The 22,627-nt window shown below is 32.2% G+C and overlaps 1 protein-coding gene across 11 annotated transcripts in view; it reads left to right on the top strand.

Moving 5' to 3' along the window:
* OSBPL8 (oxysterol binding protein like 8) overlaps nucleotides 1-22,627 on the top strand; it is a 145,197-nt gene that overhangs the window by 103,181 nt on the left and 19,389 nt on the right. For 8 of the 11 annotated variants that reach the window (XM_023521045.1, XM_011374586.2, XM_023521036.1 and 5 more), the window contains 11 exons: nucleotides 1,084-1,185; nucleotides 3,179-3,382; nucleotides 5,481-5,565; nucleotides 6,831-7,002; nucleotides 10,240-10,477; nucleotides 11,073-11,257; nucleotides 14,431-14,512; nucleotides 14,786-14,884; nucleotides 16,117-16,213; nucleotides 19,940-20,038; nucleotides 22,341-22,438. In XM_023521045.1, the coding sequence (XP_023376813.1) occupies nucleotides 1,084-1,185; nucleotides 3,179-3,382; nucleotides 5,481-5,565; nucleotides 6,831-7,002; nucleotides 10,240-10,477; nucleotides 11,073-11,257; nucleotides 14,431-14,512; nucleotides 14,786-14,884; nucleotides 16,117-16,213; nucleotides 19,940-20,038; nucleotides 22,341-22,438 (1,461 nt within the window). The remainder of the gene's footprint in view (nucleotides 1-1,083; nucleotides 1,186-3,178; nucleotides 3,383-5,480; nucleotides 5,566-6,830; nucleotides 7,003-10,239; nucleotides 10,478-11,072; nucleotides 11,258-14,430; nucleotides 14,513-14,785; nucleotides 14,885-16,116; nucleotides 16,214-19,939; nucleotides 20,039-22,340; nucleotides 22,439-22,627) is intronic. The other 3 variants (XM_011374602.2, XM_011374577.2, XM_011374609.2) reach the window with 1 other exon arrangement.

The raw sequence follows: 22,627 nt of genomic DNA, 5'->3' as shown, positions 1-22,627 counted from the left end.
TCATCAATACAACAACAAAGCAATAATAAGATTACATCGATTCAGTGCTACTTTCCCTGATTATCTTAGAAGTGACTTATGGAGGTAAAACTTTGATATTTTGAATGAATTAATTTCATTGTTGTGGTTTCTTAATTATTTATATCTTACATATTAGTATCAGGAAAGAGCAAAATTGTGGGTTGCAAACAATTGTAGCATTGTTTGTAATATGAAAAAAACTGATAATAGAGGAGATTTCCATATTCCAGTAAGAGAATATATTAAGAAAAATTACAGAAGCAGTATAGCATAGTGTTTAAGAGCATGTCTTTTAGAGCCAGTCTGCCTCTGTTTGAATCCTACCTGCATTACTTACTAGCTGTATAATCCTGGACAAGTTATTCTCTGTGCCTCAGTTTTCTCATCTGTAAATAAGGATACTAATAGTCCTACTTCTCAAGGTTATTGTGAAGATTAAATAAGATGATACATGTGAAGTGCTTAGAACTATGAATGCCACACAGAATGTATTCAATAAATGTTAGAGCTCTTATTCATACTAGTAATTTTGTGTATCAATTTAAAGAATGAGATAGGCATGGAAATTCTCCAGAAATATTGAATGGGAGAATATTTTTTAATGTGTTTGAAAAATCTAAAACTAACACAAAATCTGTATACTTCTATAGATTATATACATAGAAAAGGCCTAAAAGGGTAGTGTTTTCAAGAAAGTAAACAGTAGTCAGTTCTGGGAATTGCAGTAGGACAGGGTATAATGAAGATGGCCTTTAGCTTTATTTGTGGTGTTTGAAATTTTTACCATGAGACTGCATTCATATATTGTGTAATTTTAAAAAGGTAGAATTCTTTAAAAAGATACAGAGAACTGGACTAGTGATCACAAAAACTAGATTCTAACCTTCTCTAAAAATTTCTACCAGCTCTAAAAGGAAAACATAGTTATTTTATCCTAAGACGCTAGAATTCTAAAAGAGGTTTAGAATTTTATACTCTACATTCTATAGACCTAAAAAAATATTGAAAAGAAATTGCCCATTTTAATATTTTTTAATTTTTTCTATTATTTCTGTAAAATAGGTACAAAAGAAAAATTACCGAGAGGAGAAGAAAAGAGCCACAAAGGAGCTGCTCAGCACCATCACAGACCCTTCTGTTATTGTCATGGCTGATTGGTTGAAGGTCAGTTTGTTTTGAATCTTGAATTCACATTGCTGGATGTTTGCCTACTGGAATAGAAAAGCTCAGATTGCACTAAAGCCTACAAGATGAAAACAACTAGTAGGATGATTGTTTTTCACTGACAAACTATTAATTGTATCCCAGACGTTCTGTATTCCAGTCTTAATGGGGAGAAGGAGTCTTAATGTTGTCTTTCTTGACGACGACATCAAATATGTATAGCAGTTTTTTTAAAGGCTTTTTGATTTATGTGACGTTCCCTAGTCTGAATCAATTTGCTGTAAAGAAATATTTTGCTTGTTATTCAAATTATTATTATTGTAGAGTTGGTATGTGCATTATTGGGAAGAGATGAGACAAAGTTAATACAGGTTAGCATTTGAAAAGGATTAATTTTCAGAGAAACATACACATTGCTGTTTTCATACCTTATTCTTTTAGCCTCTGTTTATTTCCATGTATTTTTATTTCCTATTCTATCATCCCAGTCACGCTATCCTCTTTCTCATTCTTATCTGGGTAGTAATCTTTCAGACTGATGCTAACTTTAAGAATGATTTTGTAAGATTGTGACCTCCAGGAAGTTTTAGTACCTGGCATTGACCTAAAAATCACCCCAACCTTGAAAACTTTACAGTTTCCCAAAGAGTTGGTACAACCTCCAACCTAACATCTTTATGGGATCTGCATGGCAGTTCTTACTAATGTGGGAGGCTAGTGATCGTTTCCCTAGTAGTTCAAGTAATGCTAGGGTCTTCTTCGGTGTTGTGCTGAAAACAGCTTCTGAGTAATTTTAGCTCTACTTAGAAGTCTTTAAGCTCCAGATCTCACCTGGGTTTTGAAGGGCTACACCTACTTTTGTCTTTTGACATTGGATTTTCTCAACCAACTCCCCAAAAGTCCCCAACACGTCACCAGGCTAACTTTCTAAATCTTACCTTCATTCTGATAATTTGCCACTCATGTTCTACTTTCACGTCTCCAAGATCCAGAATGTTTTCTCAGGATAACTCCCTTCTTTCCATCTCTTTCACACATACTTTTTCTTAAAGGTTTTCTCTTTTCTTCATGTCTAGCTCCAAATTCCCCCTTTCTAAAGTTTTCTTGTTTAGTGTTACTATGGTATGCCTATTTGAGGGGCTAGGGATCCCCAGTGTTATTTTATAATTCATGTAAGTGCATTAAGAGAAGAGTAAATAAAAATGAGGATAATTCCTAGTTATTAATTTCAGTATTAGCATCCTTTTCGTATTGTGAATTCAATGACTTGCATAGAAACACTTTTAATGGATCACATACAAAATAGAATAGGAAAAACTAGTTATAGACTTATTTTTGACATAGCATTAAACCTTAGGATGAACAACAGTTTATGAGACTAGAGAGATTTGTGTAACTTGAGTGTTAAAATTTCCCCAAGAAATTTATATGGCATACTTTATGTAATTACTAGGAATAAAGTAATTTAGAGAAGGTAATTTTAGGGACTAGAAGGAGGTTCTTCTCTCTTTCTACCACTCACCAAATATTTAAGGAATGGCTAGTGTGTGCTAGCAGTGTTTTCAGCACTCTTGATGTAACGGTGAGGGGGGAAATCTTAAAACATAGAATAATCTTATACTCACACAAATAAAATTATAGCCGTGATAGATGCTAAGAGGAGGAGAATCTCAGTACTAGGAAAGCATATTTTAATAGCTCCTGACCTGGCCCAGAAGGTTAGGAAAACCATTCTGCTTAGTAGTTTTTTCAAACTGTAGACCCAGTCTCCTACTAGAATTTAAGTTCTTCAGAAGCAAGGAGTCATGCTGTTTTTATGTTTATTAACAGTACTTGTCATTTTGTAGCTTAAAAGTAAAAAAACCTATTCAGTCTAACATGTACATTTTCTGAGAATTGTAGATTAAAACATCCTCTTTGCCATTATTCAGTTTGCATCTTGTGGAGCAGGAGGAGAAAAACAGTTTTATTTCTTAAACTTATCTTCCTGTAGATTCGTGGTACTCTAAAGAGCTGGACCAAGCTGTGGTGTGTGTTGAAACCCGGGGTGCTACTGATCTATAAAACCCAAAAAAATGGTCAATGGGTAGGAACAGTTCTTCTGAATGCCTGTGAAATCATTGAGCGTCCATCAAAAAAAGATGGCTTTTGTTTTAAACTTTTTCATCCTTTGGAGCAGTCTATTTGGGCAGTGAAGGTAAGTAAGCACTTGTTGTATAGGTAAAAGGTAAAATGACAATCTCTGAGTAGAACTGAAATAAATCGATTAAACTGATGATCACTGTTCTCTGGTAGGACTTATAAATTTGTTTCTGTTTTCAAGTACATTACTCCTCTTTCTGTCTTTACCCACAATGAAATGTGCACCAAAAATCCATGTTTACCTTTAAGATCTAACTTAAAAATTTCTTCAGAAAATGGTTTCTTTATTTATATTGTACCCTATTTATCTTTTTTGCCATGGGAATTCAGTTTGTACTTTTTAAAAATTTTTGCGATTACCAATTTTGCTTTGTGATATTGTATCATGTTTACCATATTTTTCTCTTTATCAAAATTGTAAGATCCCCTAAAACAGAAGCTGCCATTATTTTTGTGGCGTTTCCTGTACTGATGTAAATAGACTGTAAACATACTCAGTCCTACTTACTCTTAAGAGGCAGTTTTCTTAAAAGATGGAGCTCTAATGCTTTATAACTTAAAAACATTACTGTGGTCACTCCTGTATTGTAAAAGTAGAAACTTAACCAGGAAAATAGAAATGCCTTTTTTGATTAACTACCAAGGAGTTCTACAAACAGTGTACACGCTAACCGAATAAATGAGTCTATTTTAAGTTTTTACAAAGTGTTCATTGTTTTAATTTGTAAGAAGGTCAATTATACTTGAATAAAGGGTTTAGAACTCTTCTTTCAAGGAAAACCACCTAATTGAGATTAGGGCTAACCAAAAGTAGCTTCAGCTTTAAAATTTATTCGATATTGCTTAATTAATCAATATACATACACCTAAAAAAGACCCGGACTTTTTATCATTATTTCAGTAGCTTGGAGTCATACAACAAATAAATTTAGGATTACACAGTTTTTTGATTCTGGAATTAGATACTTCCCACAGGGGAAAGGATTTAACCCAGAGAACCTGTGGTATTTATATATCATGCAATTCTCAAGTGAGTAGAAAGTTACTTTCAAAACCTTTCATCTATAATATTTATTCTTTACTACTACTCTTAGGAATTACAAGAATGAATTTTCAAATCATTAAAAATATTTTTAATGTCAAATTTATTCCAAATATTTAGGGAAGGGAAATCTGTATAGTTATATGAACATCAGAATATTCTCCACAAGCAAAACCTGCTTAGGACATTATTTAAATAACTTCAAAGTCAATGCCTAGGATTAAGAAAAAATAATATTTATGAGTTCTTATTTTGTGTCAGAGACTCTTGAGTTTTTGCATGGAATTTTTCATTCCATGCAAAGGAGGATGCAATTTTCCCTTATTAACCAGACAAAGAGATTGAGGCCTAAAAATGTTACTTAAATAATTTTTCTGGCATGCAGCCAAGGTTGAAACCTAGGCAATCTGACTCTATATCGTACTCTATGCTGGTTTTAGGAGTTGCCCATAAATTATAAAGCTATTGGAAAATACCCAAGGGATATTATAGGATTTGATAAAATCATATTGTTCTTTTCTTTTTTTTAATTTGAATCTGCATCTTTACTTTCTAATATTTATGCTTCTTAAAACCCATTTTATTTTTTGATCTGACAACTTAAAAATTATGGTTTTTCTATCAAAATTATACTATAATTTCAGTCCTCAGATTTTCTTTCCAGATAAGAATAGTCCACCAAAGATAAGCTTTGGTGCTACTAATTACTATAGATGTCTTGGTGTCGTATATTTCTAAAACAAATAACCCCAACCAACAACAACAAAAAATCCTTTTTCTTTCTCGTTTCTGGAAAAATAAAATTAGCTTTTATAGTTGGTATTTATAAACAAATATATCATTGGTTATAAAATGGAGATTGATTTTTTTTCCCTAGACTCAGTCAAATTTTTTTATTTTTCTTATAAATTATAACTATAAACTATAAATTGTAACATTTGCATTGTCAAGAAGCATGAAATTAAAACTTCTTTCTTTTCAAATTATAATCCATGCCTAACTTAGATTGTTACCAATAATATAACAATATAAAGTTATATATAAAGTTGAGATCTCATAATACCGTATGCTGTTTATTTTGCTTATTTTTATTTTATTTGTTTATATTAAGGGTCCAAAAGGTGAAGCAGTTGGATCCATAACTCAGCCCTTACCTAGCAGTTATTTGATCATCCGAGCTACTTCAGAATCAGATGGTAAATAAAAATTTTAATGGATTGGATTTTAGTCCTCATTTTTAAAGATTTATTTTATATACTACTGTGTATTTTCCTTTGGGAAAATCTGTCTTTAGTATGATATTTGCAGTAGAGATATTGTAATCATAAGTTTCTTAGAACACCAAGTATGTCATTAACCTGGTAGACAAATAGAAATCTGATAGAAAAGAATTGAGTGATGAGTTAGCAGCCTGGAGTTTTCTTCATTCTCCATTGAAATGTTAACACCTATTTGACTTGGTTAGTGTTCTCTGTGGTAACTCATTAAGTTTTATTGTTTTAAAGGTGTGCTTAATACTATTTATATTTTATTAAATATTAACATTTATAAGACACATAAACTGTTTTGAGTTTTTCTATGTGAAACAAACTTTTGTTCTGCACTTAATAACTTAATATTTAATTCTTGAAGCAAATATAGGGAGAACAACACTTACTTGTATGAAAGCAAGATAACTTTAAAACTTTAATAAGTAATAGTGAATTTCTTCCTCATTTTTGTTTTATAGTTTAGACTAGCTTAGCTTAAAGAATCTTATAACCTTCCAAAGTTTACATTTACCAGATGATTATTTTTAAAATTAAAATATCATAGGCACGAGCTTTCATTATAAAAGTGTTTTACTTGGCTGATATTTCCAGCAGATTTTGAAACAACTATATATGAATTTTAAGAGCAACGAACATTCTTTTTTCCTGCTAATTACAGTTTTAAATTTTATTTTAAAAAATAAAGTAATTAGTGTTTCTACTAATATGGCAGTTAATGATGGTATTGTGCAGGCATTTCCCTGACTTACAAATTTTCATACATATAAGTAGAATGGATGCTAAACCTAGGGGTAGACCTACTGTCAACAGTGAAACATTATTTCATACAGTTTGTTTTGTAGAAACATAACCCTTTCAGTACTTTTTTTGGTACTTTCAAATTATACTACATGTTAGTGTTCTAAGATTTTAAAAAGTACACTTTTTGTAATTAGGTGACTTTCTAATGTGTGTTATGTTCTATTCATTTACCAGTGGTTTCTAGATGCTTAGTATGTAAAAAGTACTTGTTAAACTAAAAAATTTGAATTAAAAAAAATCCTTACAAGATTTTACGTTCAAATTAACTTTTCCAGTGAATATTTTTCAAAGAAATAGTAGTATGGTTAAAGGCTAACTGTTATTTTAAGATGTGTACTAGTTTTTATAGTTTCTTGACTCACACTGCTTATGAATCTGTGTTCTTCTAGGGAGGTGCTGGATGGATGCTTTGGAATTGGCTTTGAAATGTTCTAGTCTTCTTAAACGTACGATGATCAGGGAAGGAAAGGAACATGACTTGAGCATTTCATCAGAGAGTACACATGTGACTTTGTATGGCTTATTACGTGCTAACAATCTCCACAGTGGTGACAACTTCCAGTAAGTAGATATTGCCACTGATTTGGTGATTATGTTAGAGCCCATATTGTTCACTGGGTTAGATGGCAGGCCTAGAATTCTTGTAGTATATCTAGGATTGAAACTTGGCTATCTTCTTCTCATTATATGGCCTAAGGCCTGGTTTAAGATTGTTTAGTTACTATATTAAGGTATAGAAAGTTATTTCCTTGATTCTAGCTAATGTGAATTACTTGTTATTTCCCAAATATGATCATACTGTTTGCTTTGTCCTTGTGCATGGTGTTCCCTTCTTTAAGAATGATTTCTGGTCCTTTTTGCTCTTTTCTCCTGTCACAATCCTACGTATTCTTTAAGACAAATCTCAAATGTTATATCATATGTGAAGACTTTCCTGCTTCATAACCATGAAACATAATCTGCCCTTCTGTTGCTTTTCTATAGCACTTTTTGTTACTGTAAAACTTTTTGTTATTGTAAAAGACACTTATTCTACCTGGTATTTGTGGAATTCTTCTATTATATTATAAATGTTTCAAGTTGGAACTGTATCTTATTTGTGGTTTTAGCCCTTGAAACATTTATTGTAGTTAATACTGGAAAAAAAAAATTAAGAAGTACTTTATTTGAGTTTCAGAGGTTTGTTGGGGTTCAGCTCTCTTTTGGTGCTTTGTAGGAAAGACATTAGATTTCCCATTTTCCTCCCTTGCCCCAACACCCAGCTTCTCTACAGCCACTTTTTCCTGTCAGCATTGGGGTTACTCTCCTCAAAGTTAGACTGCTACTCTTCACTTTTCCATGAAACCTGAGCTGAACATTTTTTTTCTTATCCTTTTGCTTGAGCTTTCTTCTTCGCTCTCTTTAAAAATTTCCGTTACCTAACCTTTTACATTCTTTCTTTGCATACCTATAATCTGGAGTTTTATTTTAATCCCAAGTACGGAACCCTGAATGGGATAAGAATGACAGGAGGAGGGGAGCACAACTCATATAGAAATGGGTGTTTGTTGGGATCTCTTCATGAGATTTTTTCCCTCGAAGCTCTTCAGCTGTAAATCATTAGTTGTTTTTATTGAATACCAGGTTATCTGTAAATGCTTTTAATTTGTGGATGTTAAAAATTCCTCCGTTTCACATTTATTCATTAAAATTTTTGAGCCTGTTTTATGTATAAGATAGCTCACATTTTTCTGTATAATCCACATTGTGAATAGGGAGATGAATCAGATATGATTCTAAATTTGAATCCAGTACAGCAGTTTATTAGTTATATGATCCTAGAGAAGTGTTTTGTTTTGTTCGTTTTGTTTGAAACCTATAAAATGCCAGGCAACTATAAATAGTGAGATAAAAAGAATAACATAAACAACCAAAGGAGAGATACCTTAAGGCAACATAAGATCAGGAAAATTTAGAGGCTGAAAACATAACATCCACCTAGGGAATCAGGGAGAGAATCAATATAACAAATTTTTTACAAAAGTAGAATCAACATATCAACCAATCAACCAATTTATTTGGCTATATGACAGAAAATGATCAGGAAGCTGATGGTGCAGAGATGGGAGGAGGGAGCCCAGCTTCAAGACTTATAGTCTGCTTGGATATAAGGGATGAGAGCTACGTGAAGTTAAAGAAGTTAAAGATAATTACCAAGCATTAAGCATGAATGACTGGGAAGATGATGGTAAAATAAAACAAAGGACCATGTTTGGAAGATAATAATTTATTGTACATGTTGAGGATGCTTTGGTCCCAGGACATAAAGGTGACGGCAGCCAACCATTTAAAAGCACGAGTCTAAAGCTTGTTCCTGCTTACATGGGACCACATCAAATACAAATGACAACAACGCCTTGAAATTGGGTAGCTTGCCAGAGGAGAAGGATATAGAAAAATTAAAAAGGGCCAAGGAAGATGAGAATATCTAAGGATAGAAGGAAGTAAAAGAGATCAGAGAACTTAAAAAGTAGAACCGTGATTGCAGAGACCCAAAGCACTAACACCATTTTAAGGAAAATAATCATCGTCAAAATCCAGGAATGCAGAGAAATCAAAAGAGGCAAAGGTTAGACAAGGCTATTGGATTTGTCAACTGAGCCATCATTAGTGACCTTTAAGGGAACAGTTTCACGGATTTAGGAGAGTGAAAAGCAGATTATGAAAAGTTAAGGAGTGACTAGATGGTAAGAAAGCAGAGACAGCAATTTTAGACTATTTTTTAAAAACATGATTGTAAAAGGAAAGAAGGAAACTAATATGTATATAAAAATGAATTTCTATTAGAAATTCTCTGGTTAAAATCCAAACAAATGAAGATTTTGGAAAAATAGAGACTAACATAGGAATCAAATAGGACTTTTGCTCTGTTACTATCTCAGCATTGTTAAAATATCAGTTATATATAATGGCACTATGTATTTATTTTTAAAGTACTTTAGTGCTTATCCCTGTAAGATATTTATACCAAATGAGACCAACAGATACTTTCCTAAATAAGAAATTTCTTTAAAAAAATTTGATTCTGAAAGTGAGGTTTTAAAAAAATCCTTCCTTTTTGTACATATTATTAACCCTAATCACTTTAGGGTTAGTAAAAACAGGGTTGGCTAGAGCAATTTATCAATTTTAGGCTATCGGTTCATTTCCTTAAGCTGAAATGTACATTTCCAGTTCTCTCTGGATTTTTCTCCTCAAGATTAAATATTAATTAAATCGATATATTTATAATATTAATTAAATAGATATAATTACTTACCTTTTGTGTTTTCTTGTCTTATTCTTAGACTTATTATTTTTGAGTGACTTTGGAGACCTTTACAGGTAGAAAGTCATAATTTGAGTTCACGAGAATCTAATGATCTTGAGTTGAAGTTTTTCTTCAGACTAGAAGTGACAGTGAGGTTGATTCAAATGACGATGATTACAAAACTAAGAAAATAGCAAGAGGATGGTTTAAAATTTTGCTTTTGGAAGATTTTAGCCCCAAGACATAGGCAAAGAGCTCAAAGTGTCATCTTTTAACATTGCCTCAGATTTTTATGTAATTTCTTTGTGCCATTTTACTAATGTGTAAAGAGAATAATTACCTATTTTATAGGCTTATTTTGAAGATTAAATGAGTTAAACTATATAAAACATTAAGAACAGTGCCACGCGCATAGTAAATTCTCAACAAATGTTAAATATCATTCTTATTTATAGATTAAATATTCTTAACCTTCTTTATTCTTCCTTCTAATAATTTTTTTTCTTAAGATTAAATGACAGTGAAATTGAACGACAGCATTTTAAAGACCAAGATATGTATTCTGATAAATCTGATAAAGAAAATGATCAAGAGCATGATGAGTCTGACAATGAGGTGATGGGGAAAAGTGAAGAAAGTGACACAGATACATCAGAAAGGCAAGATGACTCATATATTGAACCTGAGCCTGTTGAACCTTTAAAGGAGACCACCTACACTGAACAGAGCCATGAGGAACTTGGAGAGGTAAAAGTCGGATTTTCAGAGAGTTGGTTTTCTAATTCTTGGGAATTTTTTAATGAAATTGAATATATCGTTTGTTTGACATATGACTTATTTTGCTAAAAGAGAATATTTCTGTGATACCTATTTTAAAAGTTGCATGCATATGAAATATATCAGGATTGATAAACAGCTAAAAACATAGTACTCCTACAAATATGAATATATTCTATGTAAAGTTCACATCTTTTTCAGGTTCACTTTTAACATAGCATACTGCTTGATGTCATTGCCAGGTACAAAATAAATTTCAAGGAAACATGAGTTTATAACTTTCTTGTTATTGCTAGTATATAGAAGTAAAGATAGTATAATGGAGTATAACATTTTTTGTAATGAATTCTTTGTATGTATCATTCACTTTGATGTCTCTTGCAACTACCCTTTTTACCTAAATTTTAGCTATGGATTTTATTTATTAATGGGTTATTTCCACATTTTAAGAATGCTTGAAATAGTCAAATAGAGAAATCAGGTTTTAAGCATTAGCTGTCTTTTCTACACATCTGTATGTCTGAGATAAATATAATATTTCAGAATTTTTTGTTAATTGCTAAAGGCAGGTGAGGCTTCTCAAACAGAAACTGTGTCTGAAGAAAACAAAAGCCTCATCTGGACACTGCTGAAACAAGTACGCCCTGGCATGGACTTGTCCAGGGTGGTTCTGCCCACATTTATCTTGGAACCTCGTTCTTTCCTGGATAAACTTTCAGATTACTACTATCATGCAGATTTCCTATCTGAGTAAGTAGGTTCTCATTTCTTAAAATAGAAGGTACTTCATGGTTTCAGAGATTTTTTCCAGATTTTTTCCATGATTATGCCTTATCAAAATTGGGCTCTAATGGGATATCAGTCTCTCTTCTCTACCACTTCTGTAGTTGACCTTCATAAGAAGCATATTTAATACTTTGGTATAATGTTTTCATTTATGAGGTTGAATTAAGAGATCACAAGCCTAAGGAGAACAAGAATTTTACCCCTCACCCTACAGCGCTGCTATCACAGGCTCCCTGACCACTGGCCTGACATAGGGAAAGGTGGTTGGCATTCTTTGTTCTCCCCGCTTCAGCCTTTGTTCAGGTCCCGTCCTGGGGCTTGGGCTTTTATTCATACTTATCCTCTCTGTATGCTTGTGAGGCATACCCAGCTTACCAGAACCAGAATGCCCTGCCATTTGCTAGCTCTTGGCATCTACTTTCATCTTTGCTTTTCTCTCTACCAGCCAATCCTGGGTGTAATTCTGAAGAAGGCAGGCATAAAGGAGGCAGAGGAGGAACTGTCCACCTGTCTCCCAGCAGTTGTTTAGAGAACCGTAAAAGACAGCCACTTCGTGCAGACCTTTCCAGGTTTCACCTGCTGCCTCCATTCCAGCAGCAGTTGTGTTTCAAGGCACTGTGTTTTTTAAGATACTAAGTTCTGGCCATTTGACCTGGTTTTTAGATTCTGCATAAATATCTGTATTCAGTTTATTAGTTGCATTATTAGTCTATTAGTTGCATTAATGAACATTGGAAAAAAATCATAAGCTGAATCAAAAAATTACTGATAAACTGTGGGAGATTTTTGCAAAATAAATCATACACAAAGTGTTTCTCTCGAAAGTGAACGAAAATGATCAACAACCTAATAGAAAAAGGAGTAGAGAACACGACCAATTTAAAAATGTAGAAATAGAAACAGACCTTAAACACATGTAAACCTCACACAAAATAAGAAAAATGTAGATTCGAACTGTAATAAGATACTGATTTTCATCCACCACATTGACCAAATGTCCAAAAGCTTTTATACCCCAGTTCTGCCTTATATTTTGTTATAGTTCTCTTTTTTTTTTTTATTGTCTAGAAATTTAATTCTCTCAGAGTGTGAGGCAGGTTTCTATGAATCACAGTAAGGTCTTCTTGAGGAATAAATGCCTATTTTCCCAAAATGAAAGGTTGCACTTTTCCTGCAACACACACTATTTTATTGCCAAGGGTGTGTGCAACAGGTACTCATGCACTGCTGCTGCTGGGCGATACAAACTAGCACAGTGCTTTCTAAGGGACTCTGACAATATTTACTAGGATTATAGATTCATTCAGTCCTTTGATCCAGTAATCCTGCTTCTGGAAATAATTCCTATAGATATATAACTCCAGATATGTAAAATGACATATATACAAGATTGTTGCAGAAGGGTTTGCAATCACATAAAATTATATAACTCAAGTGTCCAGCCACAGATGACTGGTTAAATAATGTATGGTGCATCCATACATAAGGAGTAACTCTATAAATTGATATGGAGGGATCGTCAGAGGTGGGAGAGGTAGAGAGGGAGGGGGGTAGAGAGAAAAAGAGAGGGAGGGAGAGAAAGAGAGAGTGTGTGTGTATGTGTGTGTGAAAGGTAAGGTACAGAAGAATGTGAAGTTTGCTACCTTTTTTTAAGAAAGACTACATAAATTTTCTTTATGCTTAAAAAAACAACAAAAAAAGGAAGTTAAAAAAGTTGCCTATAGGATATAAGTAGGAAGAGCATTGAGATAGGGCAATAGCAAGGCATGTATACATTTTTGTATTGCTTTGACTTTTACATGAATTATACTTTCAAAATATTAATCTAAAATAATAAAATATGGACTAAATAAAAATGGTTACATAGAGAATAGGTATGATAGAAAAGACAAAGATTAGAATGAGTCTTTTTGTACATTTTTGTATTGCTTTGAGTTTTAAACTATGTTTTATTTATATATAAAATTTAAAATAAAATATCATAGAGAATTTAAAACAAGAACGGAACAATCAGAGGGTCAAAGTGCAACCTTAGAACTTGGCAAAATTTGTCAGTAAGCCTAGGCCCTGCTTCTTCCATCTTCAAAATTTTTCATCTTCAATAATCTTTCATCTTCAAAATTCACCACATTAGACCATCAGGCATACTTGAAGAATGTAATAAATAGTTAAATTATACAATAAGTAAATAATAAATAAGCTAAGTGAATTCTATTGAGAATTCTATTGAGAATTCACTTAGATGTACATGGTCAGTGTTTTGCAATGTGTATATCAGCGACAAAAGGGCAAGGAGGCAGCTGAGTCATGGCTTCTAAAAATTTCTTCTTTAAAATTAACATTATTCTTTGATTACCTATTATACTTGTAGAGCTTGTTCACTCAGGAAAATCAGTTGGTAGCACATAGAGGAGGTTAAAGGCTAAAAATGGGTTAAAATGTTTTTGATTGGTTTAAATTATTTTAAATCTTTCATATTTGTGATTTGAAACTTCTGTTTTGTACAAAGGATTAAAAAAGGCACATAGTCTTATACTTAGGCAATTTGTGCAGGAGAGGCTAACATGATTCTCTTGTCCTCCCTCCGTGTACTATAGCACTCACCAGTTACGGCTGATTTCCTCTAATTAACATCAACAACTGAGAATAGACTGAATCAAGTGAACAGGGTCCTTCTCTGACATATGGGGCTGAAGACCTCTAATGAAGTTGTTAATGAGGCAGCTTGGCCACTGACTGTCCCTTTACTGCGGATGCTAGGCATCAAACAGTGCCTGAATCTCAGAAATCTCTGTTCATTTTTTTACTCACAATTTCCCACAAAACCTCTAGCAACATCTCGGTTCCTACAGAATCCCAGTTGAAAAATCTTGGTTTAGAGAGTTTCCAAAAAATACTTGAGCAAAAAAAGACCTGGAGACCTGGGCAGTACATCAAAAAATAGGAAAAATAGGGAGAAAAGTAACTACTTGATTTTGAAAAATAATTCTTATAAACTAATGTACACGGTTGCTTTTGCCATCTATTTTAAATATGAATTATGCTTTCCAATCATATCTAAATTGTTGACTTGATAAATATGAAGGAGAATTTGTGATATATTCTGTAAATTTTTTATTGACCTTTTTGTTTTTTAGGGCTGCTCTTGAAGAAAACCCTTACTTTCGTTTGAAGAAAGTAGTGAAGTGGTATTTGTCAGGATTCTATAAAAAGCCAAAGGTAATATTTGTATTTTACTTTCTTTAGTCTTATATGAGTTCTTCATTTTTTATGTTATATTTAGACTGTCTATTAATAATTGCATTGCAGTTCTCAGTACTTGATCATTTAGATCTGTATTATGATTGACGTCATTTTAACTTTATTTCATGTCACTGCTGTGAAATTTTATAAGGATAATCTCTCAGATGATACAGCTAAAGCCATCATGACTGGTTTAAACTATTTTGAGTTTTACCTATTTGTAATTTGAAACTTGTATGTTTTTTCTAGGGACTGAAGAAACCTTATAATCCTATACTTGGTGAGAGTTTCCGTTGTTTGTGGATTCATCCCAGAACGAACAGCAAAACTTTTTATATTGCCGAGCAGGTATTAGAAATGCATGTTACAGAAACAAAACTGATTTGGAAGTTATTGGGATGTTTTCATAGAAAATATTAATTCACTGTTGATTAACCTTTATTTGTGAATGTTTGGTAAGCATTTTACCTTCTAGTACTGAATACCATCCTCATAAGTATTACTATTAAAGGCCTGGAATCTGATGACTGCGCCCCCACCCTCTTTTTGCCAAAATTCTTCAGTGTTTCCCCCGTTCCAAAATCAAATTACTATCCATTTGTCTGACATACAACGTTTTCCATATCTTTTACAGTTTATCTCAAATTACATGTCTTTCTGAGCCCTCTGTAGTAGTCAAACCTGTGCATTCACAATTAGGTAACCTGGTATTGCACTTCTTTGCCCTCACTATTTTTAAATTTAATTCTCCCACCCCATTGTATTTTCTTAGCTATTCTTCATTTAAACAAACCCTGATCTCACCTTTTTAAAAAAAAAATTTTATAAATTTATTTATTTAAATTAGTTTCAAGTATAGAGTACATTGGTTAGACAGCTGTATAGTTCATAAAATGATCCCCCCTATTGCTCCCTCCCTCCCTCCCCTGGCCCTCCACTTTTTTATGGTCCAGATGACTGCAGCAACCAGTGATTTCTATCTTCTCAAACTTCTGTATTATTTTTGTGATTATCCATTGAGCTGTTATTTTAACACTTGTATTAACTTTATAGAACATTGAATTGTTAGCCCCTTGAAGGTAGACCTTCCTGTTAATACATCTCTTTTTATTGTACACATAGTAGACAGTCAGAAAATAGTTCTTAGTTTTAATGTTTTATTAATTTAAACTTATATACACTTATATTCATAATATGATTGTCAATCCCCCCCACCCTAACAAACCTCAGGAATATGACATTATCTCTCTAGCAGCTAATGATCTGAGCGGGAGCGGGGGCGAGGAGAAAGAGAGGGAGAGAGACAGATAGACAGACAGACAGAGAGAGAGGTGTGGATGCTACATTATAACTTAGTTTCAAAAGTGGCATACTGTCCACCTAATGGTATAAATACCAGATGAGTTTCTTTAGGAGACATCTGGGAGACTGATAACTATAACAATATTTAATTTTACTACTTACCAAATGTTTCTTCTTATTCATTAATAGAGTATACTTTTAAGACTTGAATGTTTGATAATAGCACAATAATATGCTAATTATATTGGGGTTTTTTTTTTTTTCTCTCTGTTTAATAGGTGTCCCATCATCCACCAATATCTGCCTTTTATGTTAGTAACCGAAAGGATGGATTTTGCCTTAGTGGTAGTATCCTGGCTAAGTCCAAGTTCTATGGTGAGTTTTCCCCGTCTCAGTCTGCATCCTTTTCTGGGAGGAAGTTATTTTTTAGTGAGTTTTTATTTAGATAAGTTTTTGGCTGTTTTGAACAAGGAATGTATGTGCCATTTTAAGTATCTACTTGGATAATGGCCTTTCTTTTATAGTGCTTTTCTTTGCCCATTTATAAATAGAGGTACGACTCATTTTATATAAGTATATACCACATAAGTGTAAATTTATCACAAACACCACTTATCAAAAGACAGAATAATGATTGCCCACCATAACTAGCACTTTTAGTGCATAATGTATTTCTTTTGCTTTTAGCCCTACTAAGGTTTTTTGGTTCCATTTTAATGTACTTTAGGGGTCAGTTTTCTATTTTAGTCTTTGAATAGAAAAGAGAAAGAATTCAAGTACAGTTTGAATACTTGTTCCAGCATCAGTTAGTAATATTATTTAACTTTGGACCAAATAAATAACACACCAATAAAATGTTTTGTTAAGTATAAGGAGAAATAGAAAAATGTGGTTACAATAGGAAACTTAAAAAACTGTATGACAGTCCAAACAAATGAATTGTTGCCAAACTTCTACACCAGTAGAAAATATGTAACCTTAAATACTTTTATTCAATTAAAAAATGTTAATGGAGAAAAATTAACAAATTAAATTTCACTAGAGAAGTTTAAACTTGATAGAAAAAATAATTATGACAAAATAGGAAAAATAAAATATGTCAACAGAAACCTAAGTTTTGGTTATTTGAGAGGGTAGAGAACCATAGATTAAATGTGTGACAGGGATATCTTATAAATCTTACTGTTTTTGATCCAGGAACATGATGTATGCTTTTATTTTTCTTCAAGTTGTCTTTCATTTCTCTTAATGTTAGTTTTGTTTGGGTTTTATTTTTATTTTTATTTATTTACTTATTTATTTTGCCTAGTTTCATGTTTTGTTTGTTCAAAGGGTGATTGCTTTCTTCTGAAGGTTCTTTATTTTAATGTTATTCTCTCCCTACTGCACCTTCCATCCTTCTACACTCTGACTATAGTGTAAATGGCTTAAGAAAATGAAGAACACTATGAACCACCTTACCTTAATTGATAATTCTAGAACTTTACAGTCAACGGTTACAGGATATTCATTATTTTCAAGTACACGTATGGTATTTTCACTGGTATAGACCATGTATTTCACCGTAAAGATTGAAAATTATAGAGTATATTCTGTACTCTCAATGAAATAGAATTAGAAACAAATAGTATGTAGAGATAAATTTCAAACATTTGGAAATTAAATAACACACTTCTAAATAATTCATGGGTCAAGAGAAATTAGAAAATATTTTAAACTAAATGATAATGAAAATATACCAAAATTTGTGGGATAATAGCAAAAGCAGGGCTTAGAGGGAAACTTTTGGTTTTAAATTAGAAAAAGAGAATGATTTAAGTCAGTAACCTGACTTTTCACCCTATGAAATTAGATAAGGAGGTAAATAAATTAAAAGTAAGGAGAAGAAAGAAAACAATAAAGAGCAGACATTAGTGTAAAATGTGGGCAAAAATACAGAAAACCAGAGAATCTAAGAGCTGATTTTAGACTGATGAAGACAATACAAATCAGGAATAAATGAGCAGAATCACTACTGATTCTACAGACCCTGAAAGGATGATAAGGAAATATTACAGATAATTTTATACCAATAAATTTGACAGTTTAGATTGTAATCTCTTAAAAAATACAAATTACCAAAATTACTCAAGAAGAAATATAAAATTTCAGTAGCCTTAAATCAGTGAAAGAAATTGAATTAGTAATTTAAAATCTTCCTTCAAAGATACACTCCAGGCCCAGATGTCTTGAGATCTAAACATTTAAGGAAGAAATAATACCAATTATATACAACTTCTTACAGAAAATAGAAAGATATACATCTTAACTTATTTTATAAGGCCAGCAATACCCTAATCCCCAAAACCAGACATTACAGTTAAACAGCAAATCAGTATCTCTCTTGAATATACATTAAAAAATCCTTAACAAATTTATAATAAATCAATATATAGATAAAAGATAGTAATACACACACACACACACACACACACACACAAAAGGATGTATAAAAAGGATAAATATGATCAGTATATTAAAAGGATAATATGTTATGATCAGATAATACAAGGTTGGTATATCATCTCAGATAATACAAGGTTTATCTCAGATAATACAAGGTTGGTATATCATCTGAAAATCAGTGTAATGCATATTAATAGAATAAAGGAAAACTGTACCATTTTAAGAGATACAGAAAAAGCATTTTACAAAATTCAACACCCATTCACAATTAAAGCTCTCAACAAATTAGGACTAGATTAAAGGTATTTATGAAAAATATATAGCAAATTTTATGCTCCTAAGGTAGAAATTGATAATTTTTACCTAAGATCAGGAGTAAAGAAAGCAAGAATGTTCATTCTCATTCCTTCTGTATTAAATTATATTAGAGGTCCTAGCCAGTGCAGAAGAAAGTTAAAAAATCATACAGATTAGCAAGAAATTAAACCATATGTATACCTGCCTTACATAAAAAATCTTTAAGAAAACACCAAAAAACTACTAGAACTAATAAGTAAATTTCGTAAGGTTACAGAATACAAGGTCAAAATACAAAAGTCAATTGTATTTCTATATACTAAAAATGAATACTTGTAGAATGAAAATTTAAAAACAACTTCGATTACAATAGTATCTGAAAAATAAAATATTTAACAATACATTTAATGAAAGATATGTGAAAGCTATACACTAAAAACTACAAAACATTTTTGAGGAAAATTAAAGAAGACAAGTAAACAAAGAGATATGCTATGTTTATATATTAGATTTTTTACTACTTTAAAATAGCCTGAAATGTTGACACAACAGCATGGATGAATCTAAAACCATTTTGCTAGGCCAAAGAAGTCAAACACAGTAAACCACATATTTTATGATGCCATTTATACAAAACTCTACAATGGGTAAAACTACAGTGATAGAAACCAGACCAGTGGTTTCCTGGGGCTGGAGGAGAACATCGACTTCCAGGGATCAAAGGGAAAGTTTCTGGAGTAATGGAAAATTCTGTATCTTGATTGTGGTAGGTAGTTAACGTGACTGTGTACAATTGCCAGGACTATCAGAATGCATCCTTAAATTAAGTCTCTTAATGATATGAAAATTATGTTCAATAAAATTGGTAATGGGGGAAAAGAAAAACACCATGAAATTTATCATTGATTTCATAGCTTATGGGTTATGCATGTTTCTATTTGTCTAAAGTATCTATAGTATTATCTATAGTATTATTATATCAATGATAAGTACTTAAAGCATGGGACTTAACTAAGTAATGTGACTTATGGATAAGAAATAATGTTTTTATTCAAAAACGGACAAATTAAGCTATACAGTGAAACTTTTATTTCATATTCCACATGTTTAAGAATTTTTCTTAAGAGCCTCATATAAAATAACATAATCAGTACTTCACAAGTACTCATTTTATAAGAATAGGAATATGGATCAAATATGTTTTAGATAGAAGATAACAAATACATGTTTGGGCACATTGAGATTGAGACATTTTTAAGACATTCCACTGTACATGTCTGGTAGGTGTCCTGAATATATCTTGTTTGTTTTCAATTGATTGAATTAGTTTTGTGAAATTTAATAAACTATTTATTTTAGGAAACTCATTATCTGCCATATTAGAAGGAGAAGCACGGTTAACTTTCTTGAATAGAGGCGAAGATTATGTAATGACAATGCCATATGCTCATTGTAAAGGTAAATATTTTCCATATTTGAGTTAGATATTCCTTAGAGCTTTTTAAATAAATGAATATAGCTGTAATTTGTTGTTTTGAGATTGATGGGAGTCAGCCTTTTGATCGAAAGTGTCCTAGATTTATAGATACTTAAGATTATTACTGTCATCTGCTGAATATTTCTGTGGTGAATTAATTCAGCCACAGTGGACTTTTTATGACACATACATAGTTGGAAGAGGGTGATTATAATAATAGAATTTCATTTGCCTTAAGTACAGTTTTTAAAATTTGATAAAACTGCCTATTCACATTTCTTAAAAATGATATTTATCTTCTTAAATCAGCACCCTTTTTTAACATTTTAATATACTGCTTTTCAGTGTACCAAGTCCTTTAACAATTTTTTTCATCCTCATTTGGCAATTTCTTAAAAGTTAATATATTATGCTTTTCCCCTATTATTTAGGGTACAAGTAAAAATATTAAATAATAACTATCATTTACTGCAATCTAGGCTCCCAACTATTCTGTACGCTTTACATTTATAAACTCAGTCATCCCAGCAGCCCTGTAAAATAGCGATATTATCTCTTTTTTATGGACAAGGAAAATGAGGCACAAAGACGTTACTTTGCTTGATCTCGCACAGCTAGGATGTGGCAGAGTCCAGATCTCTGTGAACTGAACTACTGTGCTGTAGGGCATCAGCTTAAACTCTCAGGTTGATCATTATCTGTACCCTCATTTCCAACCAATTTCTTAAAAATAACTTTTTTTGGGTAATTATCTTATATTTTAGGAACTGATTCATGAAAACAGAGATTATTTAATATGACCTCATTTTACATATGAGAAAACCAGAAGAGTTAAGAATCTTATCCAAGGCCAAACCAGCTAGTCAGTAAGAATGCTGAGACTAAATTCTGGGCTTGTCGACTCCCATCTACTGTACCAGAACCTACCTAGCACTAAAGATGAGGGGCCAACTTGTGGCCTGAGGCTAGATCATTCTTAGAGCTTCACATGTGGTTTCTGAAATATACATGAAGTTAAATATCTGAAATTAGGAACTGAATTGATAAGAACTATATTTTTAAATTTTATATCACTTGAAATAAAATGATAGTTTATGTAGATACCAAATACCATACCCTACTAGCAACAGGGGAAAATATTTTCATAGCATTTCTTTTTATTGCATTGGAAAAAAGATAATATAACCCCTTGTAGAATGATCAGAAGAAATAGAGATTATTTTCTACCCTGTATATTTTCTAAGATGTGTTCTCCAAATCACTAGTCTCACAAATTGTTTTACAAAATGAGAGGTCCTTGGCAAATAAGTATGAGAAGCATCGCATAATTTGTTCTCCTCTTGGAAATTAACATTGTGCATTTGCAGTTGAAGGCTGCCTTAACAGCTTATTCTAAGAATAGATTTTTGTCTCACTTTGTTAAATTCAGAATTTCTCCAGATTTTAGCCCTATTTGGGGGTATTTTTTAAATCTGCTTGTCTTATACAATTGATTCTTGTTGTTGGCAGTAATTATGTTCTATAAATTCACCACAAACACTAAATTAATGAATACTGAACCGTTGCTCCTAGGGGAAACACTTTCTGTGAGCCCCTTGTCACATTTTTATCAACTAATCTATACAGAACCTTGTTTCTATTTAAAGACACTTTATTTAATATGTAGTTGATTCATTAACATCGAACTAACAGCCAAGAGCACTGTATACTCTTGTCACAACCAAGCTTTAATACATATGTTTTCTCTGTAAGGTACCTGATAGCCTTCTGCGCCTTGGAACACTAGACAGCACTTCAGCACAGCATTTGGGGGCCATTTTAAACAGTAAAATCACCAACAAAAAGCACAAAAATGTGAAAAATGTGGCACTAAATATACTATAAAAAAAGACACCTGTTTTACCATCTGAGAGATGAGATAAGAAAGCAGAGTGTCACCTTGCTTGACCTCAGCTGGGAATGTGCACATTGGATAGCTCAAAATTTTAACCACTCTGCCCATTTTGCTGACCATTTTGCTGCCACAAATGACTGCAAAAGTGCTGTGGGTATTGATTTGGAGAATATATATTAGTGAGTATGTGGATTTGCAAATATGGATTCTGCAAATAATGTATATCAACTGTTATCTATTTAAAAATCCTACAGAACCAACTTTATGTGTTTATTATAGATCGTTATCGAGTGGGACAGAATACCCTTGCATTATTAGATTTTAAAGCTCTGCTTGTTATTAGCCATTGTCTCTCTTTTTTCAGCCTTTTGTCAAAATTGTTTTTTTAGGAATTCTTTATGGCACGATGACACTGGAGCTTGGTGGAACAGTCAATATTACATGTCAAAAAACCGGATATAGTGCAATACTTGAATTCAAACTAAAGGTTAGTAGAGAATAATAGGAGGTATCACCTAATTAAAGAGGAAGTACATTATAAAAACCAAAGAGTACAGTTTAGTTCCTAATTAAAGACTAAATATAAGAACACAGAATTTATGAAAGGGCAGCCTTGGAAGATCTCAATGAACACAAAGCCATCATTTTTTTTTTTTTTTTAATTTTAATTAATAAA

The sequence above is a fragment of the Pteropus vampyrus genome, unplaced genomic scaffold (assembly GCF_000151845.1).
Source record: "Pteropus vampyrus isolate Shadow unplaced genomic scaffold, Pvam_2.0 Scaffold9, whole genome shotgun sequence".
In the NCBI taxonomy this organism is placed as follows: domain Eukaryota; kingdom Metazoa; phylum Chordata; class Mammalia; order Chiroptera; family Pteropodidae; genus Pteropus; species Pteropus vampyrus.
Note: the sequence above shows the minus strand (reverse complement) of the source record. Positions and strands in the feature narration are given on the sequence as shown.